This window comes from Fonsecaea monophora (assembly GCF_001642475.1).
Source record: "Fonsecaea monophora strain CBS 269.37 chromosome Unknown Scaff46, whole genome shotgun sequence".
NCBI classification, from domain to species: Eukaryota; Fungi; Ascomycota; class Eurotiomycetes; order Chaetothyriales; family Herpotrichiellaceae; genus Fonsecaea; species Fonsecaea monophora.
The window spans coordinates 205,098-227,169 of NW_019173977.1; the positions used below are offsets into that span (position 1 = coordinate 205,098).

Consider the following 22,072-nt stretch of genomic DNA (forward strand, 5'->3'; position numbering starts at 1 on the left):
GAATCCATGCAGGCCACGAGAATGCTGATTACTTCCTGCATGTCGTGTGTCTTCGCTCTTGACATTCGCTCACCATCACTTTGCTGGTCCCCGACTCTGAGTTCATTCTGTCCTTCCATATCATCACCATTTTGCGTGACTGAGTTCTTTGAGCGTCGCCCAGCATGACGGGAACACTGTGGTATACTCTGGGGATTTCGGCCTTTGTGGCCATCGGCACGTTTGTGTTTGTATGTCACCTGCGTACGTGGACGGGGATCGATCGATCATGGCTGACTGTTGGGCGTGGGTAGGGTTTTGATACTGGCATTGCTACAACGAGTGAGTGGATATGCTGTGGTATATCGAATACGTGCAAAGATGCTGATATGGAGTCTTCAGCAATCGCACACCAAAGCTGGATTGACTATATGGACCATCCGTCCAAGGGTTTGACTGGAGCTGTACGTTAACACCCTTGTGGGCTACTCTCTTACGACTGAGCTTCTAAAACCCGACAGGTTGTTTCTGTCTATATCGCCGGCGAGGCGGGCGGAGCTTTGACACAAACCTTTATTGGCGATGCACTCGGTCGAATCCGCTTTCTGCAGTTGATGTCGGTGATTGTTACCATCGGTACTGTGATCCAAACTGCTTCTGTCAACATTGGAATGTTCCTAGCTGGTCGCGTCTTAGCGGGATATGCTGTCGGGTGAGTGTCAAGACTCCAGACCTATATCCTTGACTTATATTCTCGTCCCCATCACCCGTTGTTCAGGACGACAACTGATTCTCTCGTCACTAAAGAGGAATGGTCGCCACGGTCCCCATCTATCTCTCTGAAATTGCAGCCCCCAACGTCCGTGGTCTCATTGGAGGCATCTCAGGGTGTGGGATATCCCTTGGTACGATGGCCTCCAACTGGGTCGGATTCGCATGCAGCTATGCTCCGTACGGCCCCGTGCAATGGCGCCTCCCACTGGGTATCCAGATTCCCTTTGGCATTCTATTGTTCGCAGGTCTAGCGACCTTCATGCCCAACTCTCCTCGCCAATTGATCCGGAACGGCAAAATCGACGAAGCACGTCGCGAGTTCATGAGGATCAGGAAAGACCTGACCAACCACGAGGTGCACGAGGAGTTTGTGCTCATGAGGCGCCAGATTGAGTTTGAACAGCAGAGAGAGGTCAAGAGTCTGCGCGAGGTGTTTAAGCTCTTCAGGCACAGAGCACTCACGTATGTGTGATTCTTCTCGTGCCGTGGTGCCGACGCATTGAGAATGAGGCTGACAGGTGCATAAAGATCAATTGCGGTACAGACCATGACAAGTCTGACTGGTGTCAATGTCATTCAGGTATGTTTCCCCTCTCGCAGTCGCACGCCCAACACCCAAAGGTATCGCTAAGCTAACCCTTGCCTGTGGACAGTACTACCAAAGTAAGGCATATCTGCTTCTTAATCCCGGTTCCCTCTGTTGTTCGACACGTACAAGATATAGAGGGCCACCCAACTGCATTTAGCTGACAGTACCTCTCACTAGCAATCCTGTTCAAATCGCTCGGGATCAACAGCCATATGATCTTGGCCCTGGCGTCCATTTATGGCACGCTCGCCTTCACCTCGAATGTCCTTACCACGGTTTTTATGAATGATCAATGGGGTCGCCGAAAGTGAGTCTCCAGCCGTACTTGGTCCATTGTTTCTATTTCATATCTACTGCTTTGCTTCCAAAGCGTAGAGGAATGCTATTATTATCTTGTCTTTCCATTTCATCGTCATACGATGGTCTAATCTATTCTCCTCGCAAAGGATGATCCTCGCCGGACTGTCCAGCATAGTAGTGATCGAGATATACGCCGCCGTCATGCAGCGCGAGTTTCAAAACACAGACAACAAGGTCGGCAAGGGATTCGCCGTTCTGGGCATCTACTTGTTCGTGGTGTCTTACTGTGAGTTGCTTCTGCACCCTCCACCTACAGACGCTCCTCTAAGCTGCCTTGTTGGCACCATCGCCTTCCTCCAACACTCTTCGTCAATTCCCTACCTCTTTTCTCACATCATTGACACACATGCAGATGGCTTCATCAATTCTGTGACGTGGCTGTACGGCGCCGAGGTGCTTCCTGTCAACCTGCGGTCGAAAGTCATGGGTCTGGCGGCGGCGTCCCATTTTATCGTCAATGTCGGGAGTGAGTACCATCTTCCCCCGTTTCTTAACATATATGTTTCTACTTACTCTCCCTGCGCCACGAGCTAATCACGTTTTAATCAAAATCTCTACAGTAACCGAGGCTGGACCTTCTGCTTTTGCCAATATCAAAGAGGTGAGTCGCCTACTTGGTCTCGAGGGATCTGTCCCTTCTCTTCGGGGAGCCACGTCCTTTCTCTCCCTGGGCCCCCTTTTTGTACGCGAAGCTAACCATTTTCCGCTTGTCGGGGCTAGAACTACTACTACGTCTTCGTCGGATGCTCTTTTTTCTTCCTCATCGTGGCATATTTCTACTTCCCGTAAGTCCGACCCTTCCATGCGCGCGGGGGGACTTTGAAAGATGAAACCCGAGAACCCTCTCTTCCGGGCTCTCTCTCAGTCCCCCGTCTGCCTACCTAGGATGGTCGCTGATTCGAACTTCTGTCCCCGCCAGAGAAACAAAGAAGAAGACGCTCGAAGAGATTGCCGCCGCCTTTGGTGATAAGGTCGTCCTGCTCACCGAGAACGATCTCGCGGTTGAGACTGCGGTCATGGAGGACAAGGGCGTTGCTATACAAGTGGAGAGTGCCTCGACGGCGACGGCTAAGGTCTAGGAACCATCTTCGGCTCGCTTGGACAGGGATATAGTCGTTGGTTCCTACGGCGGAAGGGAGAAAGCATTGGTGGTCTGGCACCGTGAGTGCTGGTCAGTCACGTATGATGTGTCTGTCTGTGGTGGGGGTCACTTGCGAGGTGTGAGGTGTGCCAGGGCTGGAGTGAGAGGGCACAAGTACACTAAAGAGTGTATGCTATGGTACTTGTCGGGATTGCACTTGTTCTTCATGTATTCAATCTCGTCCACCGTTGCACGATTTGAGCAACACCCGTACCTCTCCCACGGAGTGATGGTTGTCCAGATGTGGCTAGTGAATTCTCTTACCAGCCGTCGCCCCACACTCTGAACCCGCTAGACGCCACTCCAAAGTCTAGTGCCCTAGGACTACCTCGTACAGTCCTACTATACTCGCAGCTCGGTACTCGGTACCGAGTACATACTCCTGCTTGTATAGTGCACAGGTACTGTCCTCTTCTCAGTACCATTCCAGAACCCCAGTTTTCGAGATGTACTTCCCACCTCTCACTAAAATACATTTCATTACGTTTACATTGCATTACTTATAGCTCCAATAGCGGCATCTCTTCGACCCTGTGAGTGAGTGGTGTAGTGTAGTGTAGAGAGTAATGAGTGCCCAACTAGAGGAAATATGATGGAGTCAATAAGAAAAAAAAAAGCCTCGGCCAGTCCAGTCTCCATGTTGCATGTGTACGAGGCATGGCTCTGGCCGTTCGCACGCCGGCAAAAAGGGGATGGCGTAAAAGGTATCGAGATAGGCTACAAAAAGCCGAAACGTTGGTCTTTGTTCGTATTTCGTTTTTGAACGGAACATCTGATTCAGCAGCGTGGAGGGGGGGGGGGGGGGGGGGAGGATCTCATTGTCATGCGGGCGGAGCATTCATTCCTCGCACAACACCCCGATAGAAATACTACTTATGAGCCATCCAGGGGTTCTATCGCTTGACTTGGGGCGATCGGTCACAGTCCTCAGACCACATGGCACAAGCCACAACACCACCACCACCACTACATCCTCCTCTCCTCTTCTTCCCGGCTTTCCCTTCCATCGAGACCTAAGATCTACTGCCCCACCCTGTTCGGTATCCCCGTCATCTGCTCGGCCAACACGTCCGCCGGCAATGCGGGCCTGTCCGCAACCGATTTCCCCGCCGTGGTGCCCGCGTCGACAGGCATGATCAGGCCGGTGATCCATCGGGCTTCCTTGCTGCAGAGGAAGAGGATTGCTGGAGAGTGAGAGCGAGTGACGACGGTCAGCGCCGCTGGCATTGGTATAGATATCAGGCAGGCTCAGACGGCCCCTCCTAACGGAGGAGAACAGAAGAGAGGGAACAGGAAGGAGGAGAGAGAAGAGAGGATATTTACCGTATCCCACGTCCCAGCCCGTGCCTTCTTGCTTCAACATGTTCTGGTTGATCCGTGCTTGTCTCATGTCGTCCGAGATGCCGCGGCTTCTTACCATCTGTCATTATCGGTGAAAATGGGGATGAAGTGTCAGTAATTGTGGCCAAAAGTGGAAAGTGAAATCTGACAAAATGCAATTGTCTTGTAATGTCGAAAAAAATCATTCTGGGAACAAAAACCGGAGGGTGTGATTGTACAAGATACAAACGCAAAGACTTGCACGAGGCCTGAAAGGGACTCACCGGAGTAAACACCATGCCGGGACACACGCAGTTGACCCTGATATTCTCGGTGCCATGCTGCGCGGCCATGGCCCGTGTCATCTGAACAATTGCGCCCTTGGTCGTAGGATACGACAGGCCGGGGTTGCCGCCGAGCAGGCCCGACACCGAGGAGACGTTGACGATGGCACCACGGCCGGCCTTGCGCATCTCAGGGACCACGTGCCGCGCCATCAGGACCATGCTCGTGACGTTGATGCGCATGTCGCGGTCCCAGGCCGCAAGATCTAGTGCGGTAGCGTCCCCCATGGCGCCGCCCACGCCCACGACGTTGACCAGGATGGTCACCGTGCCGAAGAGCTCGACCGTCTTGGCCACGGCGTCCTTGCACGACGACTCGTCTGTGACGTCGGCGCGGATCACCGTGGAGATGCCGCCCTCGGCGTCAATCATGCGTTTGGTCTCCTCGGCCCACGAGACGTTGATGTCCAGGAGGGCGACTTTGGCGCCTTGCCGCGCGAGAAGAATGGCCGTCGCGCGTCCAATGCCGATTTCGCCTGTATACAAGTAGATCTTCAGTTTAGGAGGAGACTGTCGCTGGTAGTGATGGTGATGAAGAGAGACATGGGTTGGCCAAGTGGCTTACCAGCCATACGGGATCCTGCGCCAGAGACAATAGCGACCTCGCCGTCGAACCGGAAGGGCTGGTGGGGTATGTTGGAAGCCATTATGTCTCCTGATCAGTTACCCGGCACAGATCGATGGTACAACTAATATTCAGTGAGTTGGGTTAATACTCGCACGCCAAAGCCGTTAAACCCTTCTCTCTACCTGCTCAGGTCTTACCGTCGCTTGTAAAGCTTTCGATGCCCATCTGAGCACTTGAATGGGCGTTATATGTGGCCCTCAAGCCTCACAATTGACTGCGGCCGATGCCCGCTTGCGGGGGGCACCACTGGCAACATGCTTGTAGGAGGTACTTTTGATGCCGTTGTTGTGCCTGTGATTGGATCGCCGGCTCGTTGGCCGTCTTGGAGAAGAATGTACAGTTGGAGAAGAATCTGAGGTGGACATCCGACGCTGGAAAGAGGCCTCGGAAGAATTGCGTGATCGCGCCATCACATAAGATCAAGAGACAACATTCTCAAAGTGAAGAGATATCGCTCGAGACAGTACCATCCCAGACAGCGAGCCAGCAAATCTTGGACTCCAGACTTACAGTGCTCATGGCGGACAAACAAGGCTTTCTCGCAAAGCCGTCAGGCGAGTGCTGCTTGAAGGGCTCGCTCCACGAGGGGGAACCCAGAGGCCGCATTGAGACAGTCGGGGGCGTCGAGACGTACATTTCGACTCCTCAGGGCAAGAATAACGGCAACATCGTGCTTTACTTCCCTGATGTTTGGGGCTTCTTCAACAACGGGTTTCTAGTCATGGACGCCTTTGCCGATGCTGGCTACACGTGTTTCGGACTGGATTACTTCAAAGGAGTCGGTTCACCCTTGATCCCATGGAACGACGACCTCGATGGCTGACCAGAGTGCGCAGGACCCGGTGTGGAAACATCGCAAGGGCCGCGATGACCCTGCTCCGGGGTTTGATTTTGAGGCGTGGAAGCAGAAGTACACCGTATTCGCCAACGAAGTGACCCCGGGTTGGGTCGAGGCTGTCAAAGCCCAGTTTGGATCACCAACGACCAAATTTGCATGTGTCGGGTATGTCTTGCTTTGATAGGTGTGAGCTTCGTTCGACCTGGTCCTGGTCCTGACCATCGTGCGTGCCAGATACTGCTTTGGAGCCCCATATGTCTGCAACGAGTTAGCCAGAGACATTTGCACCGCAGGCGCATTCGCCCATCCGGCCTTCTTGAAGGAGACACATTTCCGACAGTTGAAAAGTAAGAGAACTTGAGAGCCAGTTGTCGCGATATCCCGACTAACAAGCCCCCTCAAGAACCTCTGTTTTTGTCTTGCGCCGAAACCGACCACACCTTTGGGACCGACGCGCGCAACGAAGCCATCAAGATCCTCCAGGAGGACAAGAAGCCGTACAATCTGCAGCTCTTGTCTGGAGTGGAACATGGGTTTGCGCTTCGTTGTAACCTGGACAACCCCTATGAACGTAAGTCGGCCATTTGATTCTCAGCGATACGATATTGGACCTTGAGAATTTGATGTAACTGACAAGCCAACCGACAGGGTATGCTAAGGAGGAGAGTTTGAGGGCCATCGTCGAGTGGTTCAACTTCTGGCTGTCACAGTAAGACCAGTTCGTGATGGAATTTGTCCACAGCAAGGAGCAGACTGTTGTGGATGGTGACCGTGCCTGTATCAGGTCTATCGACATAACAACCTGCCTTTTCAGGAGCGAGTGTTCGCTCTGTATGGTCTTGCCACTTCATGTTACACCTCGAGTTTCTTTCCTGTTCCAAGAACCCATATTTCTCGTGACACAAACTGAAAAGGCCATTGACATGCAGAGGTCGTTGATGGGTTTGTTGATCGTCGACTCGCATCAGCTGGCGAAGTGATAAAAATATCTCGAATCTGCCAGGACTCGACCTGTGAAAGCTCGAAGCACCGAGCCACCACTGACAAATGAAGGATCTGCACACTTTGATCGCTCTTCTTCGTACCTATCAGCACTTGCCGGCATTCGGTGAGTATTTAATCCTCTGCTAACCCTGCATGATACAGGACATGGACTTCGCGTGGTGGGCCTGTTGCTATCCATATGGGTCAAAGCTTATCTTGCCGCCCCGCTGCCGCGGCCCGCAGCTGCATTTGCAGACTCGTCATTCTTTTCGGCATGACATGGCTTCGTGGACTTGAGTGCTCGTGTGCATAGCTGTATCAAGCTCGGACGCCTTGCAAAGAAGCCAAAGCGCCCTCAGCTGGTCCGTTACCAAGAACCTGATGCTCCTGGGAGAATGACCACAGGGCACTTGCTCTGATCGTCAGGGGCCGCACAGCATTCTGAGTTCCTTCCAGAACCAGTGGAGATGTGAACGAGGGGCATTGACTCAGAACCACCGGGTTGGTTCGCCTATTCACGAGTCTTGAGAGCAGCTTTCAGCTGTCTAGAGCAGGGTCCCAGCTCAGGTCCCTTGCTTGTATGGACCGGATATCTTTGAGTCCGAGTTGGTAGACTTTTTCCCCTTTCCCTTGCAGTCACAAGGCACAAGGCACATATAATGGGGCTGTGATAGGCTGTGGACCCGCGCCAATGGGAACCCCGGAATCTCCGGCCCCTGAGTGCCAAGCCTTTCCTGAGACCCCCTGAATGTTCCACCTTTTCTCGCTCTCTTGGGTCCCCCCAGCTTTCGGAATCGTTTCAACCCCCCAAAATATCTCATAGAACCACACGAATATCAAGGTTTCGGTAACCCCATGCATACGCTCCCAAGACCTTCCAAGCCTTATCCAAAACACTCCTTGGGCGGCTTGCAAACCAACGCAGGGGATAAAAGACTTTTTGCCAACACCTGCAAACATGGCATTGCTGCCCATTTACTGGTCCTGGGACAGTGGTGATCACTGAGGCTGAAGCACCACATGTTGCAGACTCCTGCCGGCTGATGGTATTCCAGCTGCATACTTTTTGAACAGGCCTTGCATGGGCTGGCGGTTTCTTTCATGGTCGAAAGTATGCGGGATATAAAGGACTCGACTCTTCTCTCGGCGGTGTGTAAGAGTTTTCGTCGCATCGCCCATCCTCGAGACCACCATATATTTGCACGTGCCTTTTAAAACTGTGTCTAGTTCAGCCTGATCCATCCTCTATCGTACCCTCACAAACATGGCATCTGCACCCTTTGAGATCAAAGGCCCTCTGCCTGCCCCTCACTCGAACTACTACCGGCCACCCACACCGCCGGGACTGTCGTACTCGCAGTCCTTCGAGGCGCCGTTCTACATGGACGAGAAGACCAAATACATCCACCCTCCGACGTCGCAGCCACAACAACAGGCACCTCCTCCGTCGTTCAATGATGCGACCATGGTGTCGATCCCCGCCGACATGTTTGACCGGATGTTCTTGCAGGTCCAGAACCAGGACCCGGCCACGGGTGGGAGAAGCGCGAAGCAGACGTTCGCCAACCCGACTCCTCTGTCCATTGTTGGGTTTTTGCTCTGTCTGAGCCCCCTGAGCTGTGACTTGATGGGCTGGCGAGGGGCAGGTGGCAATGGGGCCGCGTCGGTGTAAGTATATACCTATCACTCCCCGCTTCCTTTCTCTTTCCCTTTCCCTTTCCCATTTCCCCCCCAACTTCCCTCTTTCACTACAACCGAGACAAGAACAAAGGGACAAAGAGTCTGACAGATTTCCGGTACAGCGGAGCCTACTTCTTCATCGGCGGCGTGCTGATGCTTCTGGGCGGCTTCCTCGAATGGGTCGCGGGCAACACGTTCCCGTTCGTCGTCTTCGCCTCGTTCGGCGGCTTCTGGTTCTCGTACGGCGCGACGCTCCTGCCCTTCTTCAACGCCTTTGGCGCCTACTCGCCCGACCCGGAGGACCTCACGGCGGGGCTGGCGAGCAAGGGCTTCAACGCCTCGTTCGGCTTCTTCATGATCTTCATGGCCGTGCTGTGCCTGATCTACCTGGTCTGCGCGCTGCGCACGAACCTGGTCTTCGTCGTCATCTTCGCCGGCCTCTTCTGGGGTTTCACCCTGTTGACCACGACATTCTGGCTGCTCGCCGACGGCGGCGCCGGCGCCGGCACCACCCTGTACATCGCCGGCGCGAGCTTGGGCGTCAGCTGCATCGCCGGCTGGTATCTGCTGCTGGCGCTGCTGCTGGCCGCGGTCGAGTTCCCCATCACTCTCCCGCTGGTCGATTTGAGCGGCTGGCTTCGGTGGAGGAGGTCCTAGGGAGTGACAGAGAGGTACACACACATACACACAAACAAACACACACATGTATACCCCTTGACGGGTCGTTTTGAGGCCAGAGAGAGACGGTCTCGATACTGTGGCTGATGAAGAAGCAAAAAAGAAAGTTCCCTTGTTCGGCTACAGGTGTACGATGAATACGCATTTTTTTTTCTTTCCAGGTTCACCAGCCATGTTCTGATCCTACGGTGTTTTGTTTCCATGTCCGGGCTCACTAGTAATGTTCCGAGCTTCTGGATTTGCTTTCTCCTCGTCTTGCCCACGATGCCACGCCTGCTCCACGTTGTCTGGGGTTGCCCCTGATCTTCAGGACGGTTACGAGTACGAATAGGTACGTCTACTGTAGCCGTGTGATCGACCTGATTGGATTGCTTCGCTTTCGGCGGATGCTAAGCATAGTGATTGTGGGGACACTGAAGTGCTGATCCCACCCATTTAAAAAACACTCTTATCCCTTCTCCAGTAAAGGATAACTGAAAAACCCCCCTCCCTATATGTAGTCCTCCAGTTCACCACGCTGTGGTTACTACGACTTGTGAGAGAATGGCAATGGCAGTCGAATGTATACAGTTTGCCACTAGGCGGACAGTCGTGACCGTTCAAATATTCCCCAGCTGAGTGATGACGGCCAAAAGTGCAAAGATCACTGTTTATTCAAAGGTCAGTCTTTTTCGCTCTCCTTTTCCAAGACAAGGTTTCTGCTGGGAGAGGAACCAACTTACAGGCCGACGTTGTGATGATATACGTGGCGATGACCCACGCGGCCTCCGCAACCGCGACGTCGTCGACCTCGCCGTGGTCCGAGTACATGTACGAGAAGCCGATGGCCAGGCTCAGCAGGATGGGCACGACGCCCCAAAAGACGACTTTGACGACGGACCAGCGCAGGCGCAGCTCGAGGGTCAGTGTGCCCAGCTCCGGGTTCTTGGAGCCGTTGTTGAAATGCTGGTGGATCCAGAGCAGCCAGCGGCCCTCGTAGTCGAGCTTGTGGGTGTTGTAGTTGCGCCAGAGCTCGGCCAGCGCGCTCTCAGTCTCGCTATCCAGTTCCGCCTCGCGGTGGTAGCCCTTACGCGGGTCGCACTGGTAGATGCCGAAGCCCGAGACTTCTTTCAAGGAAAGCGCCCTCCGGATAGGGTTCCGCAGGTACCTGTGCGCCTTGCGGATCTGCTGGAACAGCCCGTCGATCTCCATCACTCTCCGGAGGGTCTCCTTGGGCGCGATCTCGTCGCCCATGATGCCTACGACGATGTAGTAGTAGTCGAGGTGCCACGGGTGCGCGATGCGCGGGATCGTCTGTCTGGGTTCTCGCTTGGGATTTTGCCCTTCGACCGCCGCCGTGGTGCTGCTGCGGTCTTCTTGGTCCGCCGCGTCCTGCGCCTCTTCGTCAGGCGATTCTGGCTGCCTGTTCCCAGAGAGCCCGAATCGCTGCCGCGCCTGGGGCAGTCTGTCGCGGACCCAGCTCGTTTCCGACTTTCCCCATCCCTAAATGTGATGGAACCAGGTCCATACGTCAGCAATCCCAACATACACTGCGAGAGTTGTCCACGGAGGGGGGGGAGGAGGATTCCAGATACTCACCACACGAACATTGTGCATAGCGGCATCAATGCCGGTCGCCGATGTCTTGTAGCTGACAGCACTGGTCAAGCTGAACCCGAAAAGGCGGAACGTGGATCGGTAAGAGTAGGAGCGGCGCATGGATCTCGCGCAGTCGGGCAGGTCTTTCTCCTCGTTGCGGTTCCATGCGAACCACGACAGCGCCGTGGAGCTGAAACCCTCATACTTGACCTTGGGCGGTCTCATCACCACCGGTGGCGGCTCCAGCTTGATCGATCTGGATGACTTGGATGTTTGCGGACTCAATGTGCTGCCAAGGTACTCGGATGTACCCTTGAGGTCCTGAATCAGAGGCGGCTCATTGAGGGACTCTGGTTCATCCGGCTCCTCGTTGGACGGGGCAAAGCGCACAGTGGCGGGAGCAGCAGCAGCGCTGGAGCCTTCGGGCTGCTCATTCTGTTGGGATCTGGGTATGCCAGAGGAGTCCTCTATGATTTCAGCCATTATCTGTCAGTCCTTCCGGATGCTAAATCGTCGAGCGGTCACCGCCTCGCTGTTTGTGGACAGCCTCGAGCTTCAGCGGCGCTCACCAGGCCTGGGTGATATACTTGAATATGGCTTGTGAAAAGTCATCGACTCGCATTATTTGTGACTTTCAATTGCCGCTCAAGTTGGAGGTTGGCTTGTCGCCAGGAGAACGTCGCGTTGTTCATTGTGATAATGTGTCTGTGCAACGGCCAGTGGGACGCCTTATTGACTAGTGTCACTAGCGACTCCTTTAGTTGTTGATAAGCATGTTTCGAGCATAGCTAGTCGCCCGGAGATATTTTGACTTGCCGGGGAAGGGGAATTACGACAGCGGAACGGACCATCGTTTGGCCTTAGCAAAGGTCTTTGTTTTGAAATTGAGATGGATGTCGATGGGTGGTATACTACAGCATCAAAAGCGCAGCTGAGAACAATGCTTGCACGTGATTCAAGCAGTCAAAGGTCCTTTCCCTGCCTACTTTTGCCCTGGATCTATCATGACTTGATATCGTACAACACTACTTAGCTCCAGCGAAATCGCAGCACTTGAGGCATCCGCACCATCGTCTTCTTTGGCCTAAGAGTCTCGATTTGAACGAAGGTAGAGTGATTGGTAGAGGTAATGATGGATTATGGCCGCCTCATTTGACAACGATGCTTGTCAGGGCGCAGGCTTCATTCCAGACGAGGACCGCAGCCACACCAGATGGGAGCCTGCCACGTCAACTGGCAGGGCTACAAGCTCCAAGATGCGCGGGCAGTTCAAAGCACCAATTACATGATCCCCAGTCGCGGGCGAATGACTTCCAAAGCGCCTATCAAAACCAAGTCAGAGAAAAGCAGATGCTGGAGGGCTGTGTTCAATGAAATACGCACACGAGAGGTGACAGCATCCACTTGCCCTACAAACACGCGCGCCACGTTTCAATGTGTGCTCCGACTGGCTCTATCTAGTCGTCACTTGAGAGAACACTTCTCATATTGTCATATTCTACTTACTGACTTCCTACCCAGAACCCCGGTAACTCGCGATCAACTCCAGTTTGCCCTCCATCGAACAGGCTGCATGTCCATTGCTGTACGAAACGCTCATCGATAGGCTGAATGACCACTAAACGACACGTACATCCCAGCGACACTGCCTGCATAACCCCGACGATATAGAGGAGGTCTCACACTTTGCACCGCGACAGCACCTCAAACGTCCCCATATCATCTGAGAACGCTGTGCAAACCGGAGCTATTTGTGCTCTGTACTCTCAATATGGGCCAGAACTCCAGTCTGCCAGAGCCGCCAAATCAGTCACGGCGAGTGGAAGAAACCATGATCAGCACTCTGGACGCAGTCAGTAAATCCCTCAACGAGATCCCAGGGCTAGTCAACAAAGCCGAAAAGATAGCAAACGCCGTGCAAAAGGCCATGCCGGCCGTGAAAATCCTGGCATCCCATGCGAAATACCTGGCCGGGTTTCAGGGATTTTTCATCGCCGCAGGCGCGCCCGCCCAGATCATCCAGGTCTTCCAGGGGCAGCAAATCATCGCCGAGCTCCGGGGGATACGACGAGAGCTCGAGGCGCAGACGCGGCTGGACGCTCCCGAAAAGTTCGCCGTCCACGTCCACGGCTACATCGACATGATGACCAAGAGCACCGCCAAATCCGGCAAAAAGCACCTCTACTTCGTCTACCACCCGGACACGGACTGGCACCCCTATTTCTGCCGGTTGGTGGAGAAGAAGCCGATGGCCAACAACTTCTTCGGCATGGCCGAGAACCTCGACACGCTGTGCATCTGGATGCGATATCTACGTGCCCTCTTCGCCCGATCCGGGGAATGGGGCAAGGACCCGGTCTTCCATCTCCTGATGCCCACGTACCGCCAACTACACATCGAGGAACCCCTGGCCTTCGCCGACGCTCTCCAGCCGCTCTGTCTCCACGGCTTCGTCCACAACAGCAAGTGCTCCGTGCTGCTGAACCTGCACAACTCCGACCCGGACATGCTGGACGGGGTCGGCATCTGGAAACGCCCTGCGGGCTTGCTGGGCCTGTTCCAAGCAAAAGAGACCCCTCGGGTTCTGGGCAACGTTCCCATATCCGCCGATGATACCCTCTCCCTCGAGACGGGCGTTCGCAGGGTGCGCAAGAGGAGGCGGAGGACGGTGATCAGGCGAGGGAGCTTCCACGGACACGGACAGATTAAACATGAACCATGCGAGAATTCCCAGCAGTTAGTTGAGAGGAAGGGCTAGATGGGTGGGGGGTTTCCGCTTTTCATTGAGACTTGGCAACCTAGTCTCATTCACCGGTTTGTATTTGGAGAGGGAGTCGTGCACAAGACGTGTCCATCACTATTCAACCATGAATCTTCCACCGTCGCCATCACCATCGCCACTGCCACTGTCGATAACGCATTACCACACCCCAAAGCGAGTCGATTCTTTTCTCACAGCCATTACTCCAGCACTCCCCTCCCATCCCCTCCACTTCTCAGTTTCCCCCAGAGTCCCCCTACCTCTCATCGCCGGAACTATCGTCATTCTCGTCCTTACAAACCCAGCGCCCGCCAAAATCCGCGTACACGGGCTTCGGCGTCGGCGGTCTGTGCACAAAGCTGGGATGGAAGCCCTTCTGAATAACATCCGGCACGTCCTCGCGCTGTGGCTTGATGGCGGCGGCGGCGGCGGCGGCCTCCTCCTCAATCTCCTCATCCTTTTCATCCTTCTCCTGCCGTGCCACATGCTTCACGGATGGGATGTACATTGACATCGTGGAGGGTTGTGGACAGCCCCGAAACGGCAAGCTCGCTGTCCATGGGTATTCGGTCGCCGCTAAAGGGCGGGGAGGGATGGGGATCGGTTGCACGTACGGTGGTGGAGGCGGAGTGGATGAATCTGGCTGGCTCGGGGGGTGGTCGGAATCCGTGGGACTGGAGGGCCCTGTTGGCGTCCTGGCGGCGTTGTTCTTCTCCATGATGATGCTGTTTTCTCACTTGAGAATGTTCTGAATATTCAGAGTCGTATGGACAGGACAGGCGCGGGAGCTTGCGAGAGTTTGATGCAGACAACAAAGACATTAGGTCTGCAAGAGCAATCGCGCACTCTAGTAGTCCATCTGCATATTTGTGCGCTTGGTCGTTAAACAAATCGACAAACCGCGCTTTCACATGAAAACGCTTCGAACGACGCTGTTGATCATTTGCAAAGTAGGCGCCATAACAATCCAAGGACGAAACAAACACAACCGTTCTATCCACTGTACATGTCAAACACCATGCAATGTTGACCCGCTTTGCAAAGGGTATCAATGCCTTTATATCGTAAAATCATAATGAATCCCCCTTGTCCGCCTGGTGGTCGGCGACTTCATCTCCCTTTTTCGCAGCCTTGTCCTCTGACGGCTTCATCTTTGAGATCACGTGAGCAACCTTGGCCAATCCAGCCTCCATTACATGACCAGTTTTCGTGTCTTGTCTGCTTCCACCCTCCGGGTCCGACGTGCCGTCGTATGAAAGGGCTTCGCCTTGTGGACCAGATTGCTTCACACCTTGTTCTTCTGAATCCTCGACTCGTTGCGCAGCGGTGCCCATGTCCGAAGTTGTGCATCCGCCCTTGACACTTGACGCACGACTTACATCCGCACTGTCGGCACGGGACTTTCTGAGGCCAAGTTCTTTGCCCAAGGTACTCGCTCCTTGACTGACCATAGCGCTCATGGTGAGGGGAGCACCTCCCTTTCGGCCGCTATCGACGCCATCGGCTGGTTGCACCTCTTCGTCGCTTTCACCCTGCCAATTTGCTGGTTGGCTCTCGGGAACTGGTTCGCCCTTTTGAGGTTCTGTAATAACTCGCTCGACAGGAGCACCGTCTCCTTCTTGCTTAGTGTACTGCCAAACGACTTTCAATTTGTCGAGGGCTCTGGTACCCTTTCTGGAACTCCCTTTGATACCGTCCATCGCCTCCCAGTCAATCTCAAAGACACCTGAATTGTGCCCTTCGTGGCCTCCTTCAAAGTATGCGTTGAACCAAACATGTGCAATGGCCGTAACCATCGTAAGTCCCGTGTACCCTGCTTTGTTTCGTCGTTCAAAGTCGATGTTTATGTCGCTGGTTGGCAAAATCACTGGCGAAGATGGTTTCAGGATGACGTTTTGAGTTGAACCCGAAGAGTTTTTGCTCAGGCTCAACGAAGATGATTGTGGAGACGCGTTCTGCGGTGTGCTAAGGATTTCGCTGTCTTTTTTCCCCTCCGAAACAGGTTTTGATTGTTTGGCGTTGGTCTCCTCCACCACAGTCTTCTCTTGCCGACTGAAGGTATGAAACGTTCGAATGCGACGGCCATTATCCACGTAGCCCTCTATTGTAGCTTTGACTCCGTCTCTAAGGCCCTCGATATGGATCTCGACAACCTCTACAGGTCTTTCGATGTATCGTTTGCCGAGACTGTTTGCCCACCGATCCACGTAACCAACCCAACGCAACTGACTCGGGATGCTGACGCCAACGCCAAACCCAGGCCGCATACGTCTGATGGTGAATCGCTGGAGCGCTTCCTCTTTCTTCCACCCTTCCTCGCTGATCAGATATGAGCACGCGACCGTCCCGCTTCTGCCTTTGCCCGCTTTGCAGTGTATCACAGCAACTCTCTTCTTGTCTTTATCCTTATTTGTGTCCGCATCTTCGTCTACTCGCTGGATCCAATTGCGCATTGCAGCCATGACGTTCGGAATGATGGCGAAGGGAGGAGGGTGGTGGTCTGGGAATGGGAAGTGGTGGATTCGGTTGTAGACCTCGGAATCAGGATATCCTGTGCCTTCGGCTCGAAACTCGAAAATAGCCCAATCCTCGCCATGTTTCCGGTCGAGGAAGGCGACCAGCTGGTCTAAGGGGTTTCGGTAGGCTTTTCTAGGCCATACAGAGCTGGGTCCTGAAGTGACGACAACTGACGGGCATCAGCAAAAAATTCCCTCTTTTACAAGTCCAGTTTGCAACGTACTGTAGTCTGTCACGTAACACAGGTCGAGGCCTGCTTCTGGATGTCTGGCACGGGGGCCTGCAACTATCTGGCGGAGAAGTGAGGCCTGGCTTTGTTAGCAGTGTCTCCCTCGAGATCCGGGAACATCACACACCATCTCCCTGACAAACCCTTTTTGTTATCTGCACATCATGAGAGGTATTCTTCTGCGAATGCTGTAAGAGACCAAGGGACACTCCAAGCAAAGGACAATGTTGGGGAGAATTCAGCTCGTCAGCCTCCTTTGTAGGATTTCAGAAGTCACGACGCGTGCAATGGATGTGTGACGTCATTGTACTTCTGCGAGGCTGAAGTGGTCAATTCTCATTTGACCACAAACTGTTTGAACTTTGTTTCGCTTCAATTCCATGCTATGCCCCATTGATAAAGAGTCGTATCATTTCCCCGAGTAGGCAGTTCAAGACTTAGCGACCAGTGAAGAGCACCCTCGCCTCGAATTTGGCAGAAGAATCGTGTGCCACTCAAGGAGAATAGCAGCATGCAGCAATTCAGAGGTCGCAGTCATACGTGAGCTGGCCTTGGTGGCTGTATTGACCCAGAGTCAACAAGACAGCAGCACTCTGCTTTATCCTCTTCCCAGCCTTCTTGAGGCCTCGCATCCCGGTGGAACCGTTCCGGCATGGACAGCACCACATCAAACTGACTGCTCTGATGAAAGTTTTTCGGCTGGTACTGAGAACTCGAGTTATTTTGTATGTTTCGGCATTGCCAACTATTGGCCAACATGAGAACGTGCACTGGAGCAGATGAACATCAGCTGTCCCAAGTCCAAATCCGAATTATGGTCAGAATTGCAGATAACGTCCTGCCTTTCGAGATGGATTTTCCTCGTATGTGCCCTTCAGCTACCCACAAGGCCGTGACAGAAGTCCGTGACGGCCGTCCTATACGGCCGTAGTCGTACTGGATGTGGATCAAGACATTATTGATGGCCAAAGAAACAAAGATTTACAGAAGCAGGCTAGCTCTGGAACACTATCACCAGCATGAATGGATATCAACGTAGGTGACTCAGTCATTGTGCGTCGTATCGGTACGCATCCCAGATATCAACGTCAGTTAGCGCCCAAAATTTACGAAGAGGGACCAAAAGGTTGCAGGAACCATCAAGAGGCGGAGGAGTTTGATCCAATAGGACTAGAATGTGTCAAAGGTTGGACAGGAGCAATCACTGGACAGGTGAACAAAATACTCTAGGTATGCAGGATTCCCACTGTCCTAGTGCATACGCTTCGGAGCCTCTCGAGGACAGAAACTCTGCTAGATATAACGAGGTTGTTACAAAATCATGTTGAGGATCTCAAGTCCCCAATGAATTGAGTAGACAGGCGCAAACTTGTACCGAGTATCTGAACAATAGAAAGGGGTCGTTGTCACCAAGATTGCGGAACATGACCGTTCGCTGAATAATCCCATTCCTGTCCAGGCCCCCAGATACCGGAGGCTCGCGACGCTCCGAACCTCCGCAAGATGCAAGGATATTTCCTTATCGAGACTCCAGTTCCACTCGGATGCAATTGAAAGTATCTCCATGCGAGGCTGGTGTGTGAGATCCTCGCTCCACAATCTCGTTGCTGGGCCGCCCTGTCGGTAAAATCGGGGGGTCTGACAGAGGTTCTGGGCTGAATGCTGGGGCAAGAAGCGTCCATCACTTGGTCTGACCTATTTTCTGTCTGGATGCATGCCCGGCGGCATCTCCACAGTTCTCAGAGGTAGAACTATTTGTACAGTCCGAGTTCTCAGACCCTGCATTGAGAGCACGATCATTATCCCCGACACAGGATACGATGCGCCGCCACGATGGCTCGGAAATGAGCCCCACGGCTATCTCATCCTCACATATAAATGACGAATCTGCTGTACAGAATCATGAAACATTTGGAGGACGACCAGTATCTTTTCTTGTTTGGAGCTTACATGTACTGGGAGGATGACTGCCGAAGTTTCGCAATACACCCTCCAGCGTTCGTCGCTTGACCTGGAAGCACGAGATGCAGAGACTTTACAGGACCCCCTTGAAAAAGAGATCACTATCGGCGACGGTATATCACGCCAAAGCAGCAGACACATTGCGGAGTCACTTTCTCTACCGCGTGAGATTCTCTTCGTGGGCATTATATGCACAGCACAGATCACCACGCAAGCCGGCCTCGGCCAAGCACTCATTATCATCCGAGATATAGCACGAAGTTTCAATCTTACCGACCCCAGCGAATTGACATGGCTGATTGCTGGATACAGCTTGACCGTTGGGACATTCATCCTTGTTAGCGGCAGATTGGGAGACATGTTTGGTTACAAACGAATGCTGATCATAGGGTATGCCTGGTTCTCGGTATGGTCAATGATCGCAGGTGTAGCTATCTACTCAAATCATGTATTGTTCATTTTCGCTCGGGTATTCCAGGGGATTGGGCCTGCTATTCTCCTCCCGAACGCGGTGGCTCTACTTGGTGCAAGTTATGCGCCTGGGAGTCCTCGGAAAGACATGGTCTTTGCACTGTTTGGTGCCTGCGCCCCCGGTTAGTTAGCACCTTTCGATCGATCGACTTTGTTCGTGGTACTAACTCACCATGCTTAGGTGGCTCGCTCATTGGCTGTGCCTTCGCGGGTGTTTTCGCTTTGACATGGTGGCCCTGGGCATTCTTCTCTTTTGCCATTGCTCTCGCTATGCTTGCAATGGTGTCTTACTTTGTCGTCCCCGATGCGCAGCCAAGGAATCAGTTTGCCGGGTTGTCTCTCTGGGATAAAATCAAGCTCCTTGATCTGCCTGGCGCCGTGGTGGGCATCACGGCTCTAGTGCTGTTCAATTTCGCATGGAACCAGGCACCAATTGTGGGTTGGCAGAAAGCATACGTCTACGTGACAATGCTCCTCGGAATCCTGCTGGTGCCCCTGTTTTTCTATATTGAGCTTCGAGTCTCGAAAACGCCGCTTGTGCCTTTCGACGCACTGACGGCAGATGTTGGATTTGTGCTTTCATGTATCGTCTGTGGCTGGGCATCATTTGGTACGGACTAGTCCCCAGGGCACGCATCTCTACATACTGACAAGTGGGAATCTAGGAATCTGGTTTTTCTATCTGGTCAATTTTCTGGAAATCTTGCGAGGCGCATCACCGTTGCTGGCCGTGGCGTATATGAGTCCCGTTGCCGTCTCTGGTGCCATTGCCTCTGTTGTCACCGGGTTTCTCTTGTCTAAACTTCGGCCAGCAATGGTCATGACAATTGCGCTCACATGGTTTACAGTTGGGCACATCCTGGTGGCCACCACCCCTGTCCACCAAACATACTGGGCCCAGACTTTTGTCGGACTGGTGGTCATTCCCTGGGGCATGGACATGTCTTTTCCTGCGGCGACAATCATTCTTTCCAACGCAGTGCGGAAAGAACACCAAGGTATTGCGGCCAGTCTCGTCACAACAATCGTCAACTACAGCATCTCTCTGGGATTGGGCTTCGCGGGGACTGTGGAAGTGCATGTCAACCATGGTGGACGCACGCCACATGACCTTCTGCTCGGGTACCGTGGAGCATGGTATCTTGGAATCGGGTGTGCTGGCCTTGGACTGTGCGTCAGCATTGTGTTTTTGTTGAGAGACTACTATAAAGTCAACGGGAAGACGAAAGGCGGTACCTCGGAGTGATGTTGTGCAGCCTCTGTGCAGCCTAGCATTATGTATCTGTAACTATTTGGCGTCCACATAGATGGACACTTCTAGACTCTCAATTCCTCATTCCTCGTTGATGCTGGAATTTGCAGAAGGCAGTTGAGGATATCATCATTCCAATTAGATAGATATAAAGGCGAACAAGCCCATACTGGGTATCCAGGCACAACAATCCTTCCTTACTCGTTGTTACAAGCACATTTGCAGAACGTCATACACGACGTCCCCTATAACCGACCGTACAATGCATTGCGGTGAACCACATCTCGTGGCGCGCAATCAGACATTCTCCGCACCAACGCTCCGCACATGCGCTTGACCTCACCTTGGAGGAAAAGCAGCTGTCATGTAAAAAGATGGTTTACATACATTGCCCATCCTACGCCAACAGCAAATGTAACGGCGCGCACGATGGTCCAAGTCCAAGACCAGCTCTGGGGATATAGCAGAGACCCTGTTCCGCAGTGATGGATACCTAAAGTCATACCACCACTCCCTCCTCTTCTTGATCACGATCACGATCACCACCACCTTCTTCGTCACCATTGCCGTTACCAAGCGTTAGCTGACCGTCATGTCCTTGACCTTCACCCAGGGCTTCCTCCTGGGCCAGCTCTCCGTGGTGCTGTTTATCGGGTGTTTTATAAAATTCTTCATCTTTGGCGAAGCGCCCTCTCCGCCGCCTCACTCGTCCTCCTCTACATCATCCTCGCGGACATCTCGTCGAACACCACAGCAACAACAACAACAACCAGCCTCCCCGAAACACGTGCGGACCACGTCTCTCCATGGCCTCGCGTCGTCCAAATCCCCCGCGCCCCAGTCCCTGCGGACAAAGGCCAGCGCGACCAACATCCTGCGCCCCGTGCCGACCAACGCCACGGACATCGCGTCGATCCTGCGAAAGACGTACTACCAGATGCCCAGCAGGGGTCAGGCCGCCGGGCACGGGGCGCACGGCAAGCACCAACAACACCATAATCATCATCACTCGACGCACCAGCCCGAGAGCCTGGACTGGTTCAACGTGCTGCTGGCGCAGACGATTGCGCAGTATCGCCAGACGGTGTACAATCTACGGGACGGGTCGGGTAGCTCTTCGGCCATTCTGACAAGCTTAGAGGCGGCCATCAATGATCCGGAAAAGAGACCGTCCTACATAGACAACATCAAGATTACCGAGATCTCCATGGGCGAGGAGTTTCCCATTTTCAGCAATGTCCGTGTCATCGCCGTCGACGACGATCTGTCAAGCGCCACCGGCGGGAGGCTGCAAGCGCTGATGGATGTCGATCTGTCCGACGACAATCTCACCCTAGCTATCGAGACAGCCCTCATTCTCAACTACCCCAAGCCCCTGTCTGCGGTTCTGCCAGTTGCCCTCTCAGTCTCGGTTGTGAGATTTTCTGGCACTCTCTCCATAAGTTTTGTCCCTGCTACAGAGGACGACCCCTCCGGAGGGAACAAACATGCTTCGTCGGGTAAGCCCAAAACTAATCTCGCCTTTTCATTCCTCCCCGACTATCGGCTCGATATTTCTGTTCGAAGCCTGATCGGATCCCGCACGCGCTTGCAGGATGTGCCGAAGATTGCTCAGCTGGTGGAAGCCAGAGCACAAGCCTGGTTCGAGGAGAGGGTTGTCGAGCCAAGAGTGCAGGTGGTTCCTTTGCCCGGCTTGTGGCCACGGTTGGGCAAGACCAGGGTGAGAGAAGGCCAAGATGACGAACGACCCCCGACCCAGGACGACCGTCGATCCTTTTCATTCGTTGACCCTCGCAAAGAGTCGAAGCCGGATGACCACTTTCCCTCTCAAGAAGAAACGGAGAGAATCTTCGAGGGCCTTAGATGGCGTACTGGTCACAATCGTGCTGACAGTCAAGTCATCGAACAGGAAGACGATGCTCGAACTCCTCAACCTCTGCGCGTCATGCCTGGGGCTCTTCCGGCTTCGTGAGAAAGAGTCGGGCAG

General features: G+C 53.6%; 10 protein-coding genes across 10 annotated transcripts; 6 read left to right on the forward strand and 4 right to left on the reverse strand.

Annotated features, from left to right (window-relative positions):
- Positions 1 to 164: 164 nt before the first annotated feature.
- Positions 165 to 2,781, forward strand: AYO21_06606 (hypothetical protein; the record flags this gene model as incomplete). Its single annotated transcript, XM_022656565.1, has 11 exons — positions 165 to 230; positions 294 to 321; positions 382 to 443; positions 501 to 691; positions 787 to 1,215; positions 1,282 to 1,333; positions 1,507 to 1,649; positions 1,789 to 2,168; positions 2,263 to 2,303; positions 2,423 to 2,487; positions 2,622 to 2,781. 11 exons carry the CDS (start codon positions 165 to 167, stop codon positions 2,779 to 2,781), a joined length of 1,617 nt encoding a protein of 538 aa, XP_022511175.1.
- A 1,082-nt stretch (positions 2,782 to 3,863) lies between these two features.
- Positions 3,864 to 5,154, reverse strand: AYO21_06607 (hypothetical protein; the record flags this gene model as incomplete). Its single annotated transcript, XM_022656566.1, has 4 exons — positions 3,864 to 4,063; positions 4,167 to 4,263; positions 4,448 to 4,983; positions 5,073 to 5,154. 4 exons carry the CDS (start codon positions 5,152 to 5,154, stop codon positions 3,864 to 3,866), a joined length of 915 nt encoding a protein of 304 aa, XP_022511176.1.
- Positions 5,155 to 5,652: 498 nt separating this feature from the next.
- On the forward strand, positions 5,653 to 6,686 carry AYO21_06608 (hypothetical protein; the record flags this gene model as incomplete). The annotated part of the gene is made up of 5 exons (XM_022656567.1): positions 5,653 to 5,913; positions 5,972 to 6,138; positions 6,208 to 6,320; positions 6,377 to 6,544; positions 6,622 to 6,686. The coding sequence occupies 5 exons, from the start codon at positions 5,653 to 5,655 to the stop codon at positions 6,684 to 6,686; spliced, it is 774 nt and encodes a 257-aa protein (XP_022511177.1).
- A 1,535-nt stretch (positions 6,687 to 8,221) lies between these two features.
- AYO21_06609 (hypothetical protein) lies at positions 8,222 to 9,294 on the forward strand (the record flags this gene model as incomplete). Its single annotated transcript, XM_022656568.1, has 2 exons — positions 8,222 to 8,625; positions 8,760 to 9,294. 2 exons carry the CDS (start codon positions 8,222 to 8,224, stop codon positions 9,292 to 9,294), a joined length of 939 nt encoding a protein of 312 aa, XP_022511178.1.
- A 620-nt stretch (positions 9,295 to 9,914) lies between these two features.
- Positions 9,915 to 11,376, reverse strand: AYO21_06610 (hypothetical protein; the record flags this gene model as incomplete). Its single annotated transcript, XM_022656569.1, has 3 exons — positions 9,915 to 9,961; positions 10,038 to 10,797; positions 10,894 to 11,376. The coding sequence occupies 3 exons, from the start codon at positions 11,374 to 11,376 to the stop codon at positions 9,915 to 9,917; spliced, it is 1,290 nt and encodes a 429-aa protein (XP_022511179.1).
- A 1,288-nt stretch (positions 11,377 to 12,664) lies between these two features.
- On the forward strand, positions 12,665 to 13,651 carry AYO21_06611 (hypothetical protein; the record flags this gene model as incomplete). The annotated part of the gene is made up of 1 exon (XM_022656570.1): positions 12,665 to 13,651. The coding sequence occupies one exon, from the start codon at positions 12,665 to 12,667 to the stop codon at positions 13,649 to 13,651; it is 987 nt and encodes a 328-aa protein (XP_022511180.1).
- A 259-nt stretch (positions 13,652 to 13,910) lies between these two features.
- On the reverse strand, positions 13,911 to 14,372 carry AYO21_06612 (hypothetical protein; the record flags this gene model as incomplete). Its single annotated transcript, XM_022656571.1, has 1 exon — positions 13,911 to 14,372. One exon carries the CDS (start codon positions 14,370 to 14,372, stop codon positions 13,911 to 13,913), a length of 462 nt encoding a protein of 153 aa, XP_022511181.1.
- Positions 14,373 to 14,724: 352 nt separating this feature from the next.
- Positions 14,725 to 16,530, reverse strand: AYO21_06613 (hypothetical protein; the record flags this gene model as incomplete). Its single annotated transcript, XM_022656572.1, has 3 exons — positions 14,725 to 16,340; positions 16,395 to 16,479; positions 16,528 to 16,530. The coding sequence occupies 3 exons, from the start codon at positions 16,528 to 16,530 to the stop codon at positions 14,725 to 14,727; spliced, it is 1,704 nt and encodes a 567-aa protein (XP_022511182.1).
- A 1,833-nt stretch (positions 16,531 to 18,363) lies between these two features.
- On the forward strand, positions 18,364 to 20,079 carry AYO21_06614 (hypothetical protein; the record flags this gene model as incomplete). The annotated part of the gene is made up of 4 exons (XM_022656573.1): positions 18,364 to 18,768; positions 18,841 to 18,955; positions 19,015 to 19,443; positions 19,499 to 20,079. The coding sequence occupies 4 exons, from the start codon at positions 18,364 to 18,366 to the stop codon at positions 20,077 to 20,079; spliced, it is 1,530 nt and encodes a 509-aa protein (XP_022511183.1).
- A 598-nt stretch (positions 20,080 to 20,677) lies between these two features.
- On the forward strand, positions 20,678 to 22,057 carry AYO21_06615 (hypothetical protein; the record flags this gene model as incomplete). Its single annotated transcript, XM_022656574.1, has 1 exon — positions 20,678 to 22,057. One exon carries the CDS (start codon positions 20,678 to 20,680, stop codon positions 22,055 to 22,057), a length of 1,380 nt encoding a protein of 459 aa, XP_022511184.1.
- Between the last annotated feature and the right edge of the window lie 15 nt (positions 22,058 to 22,072).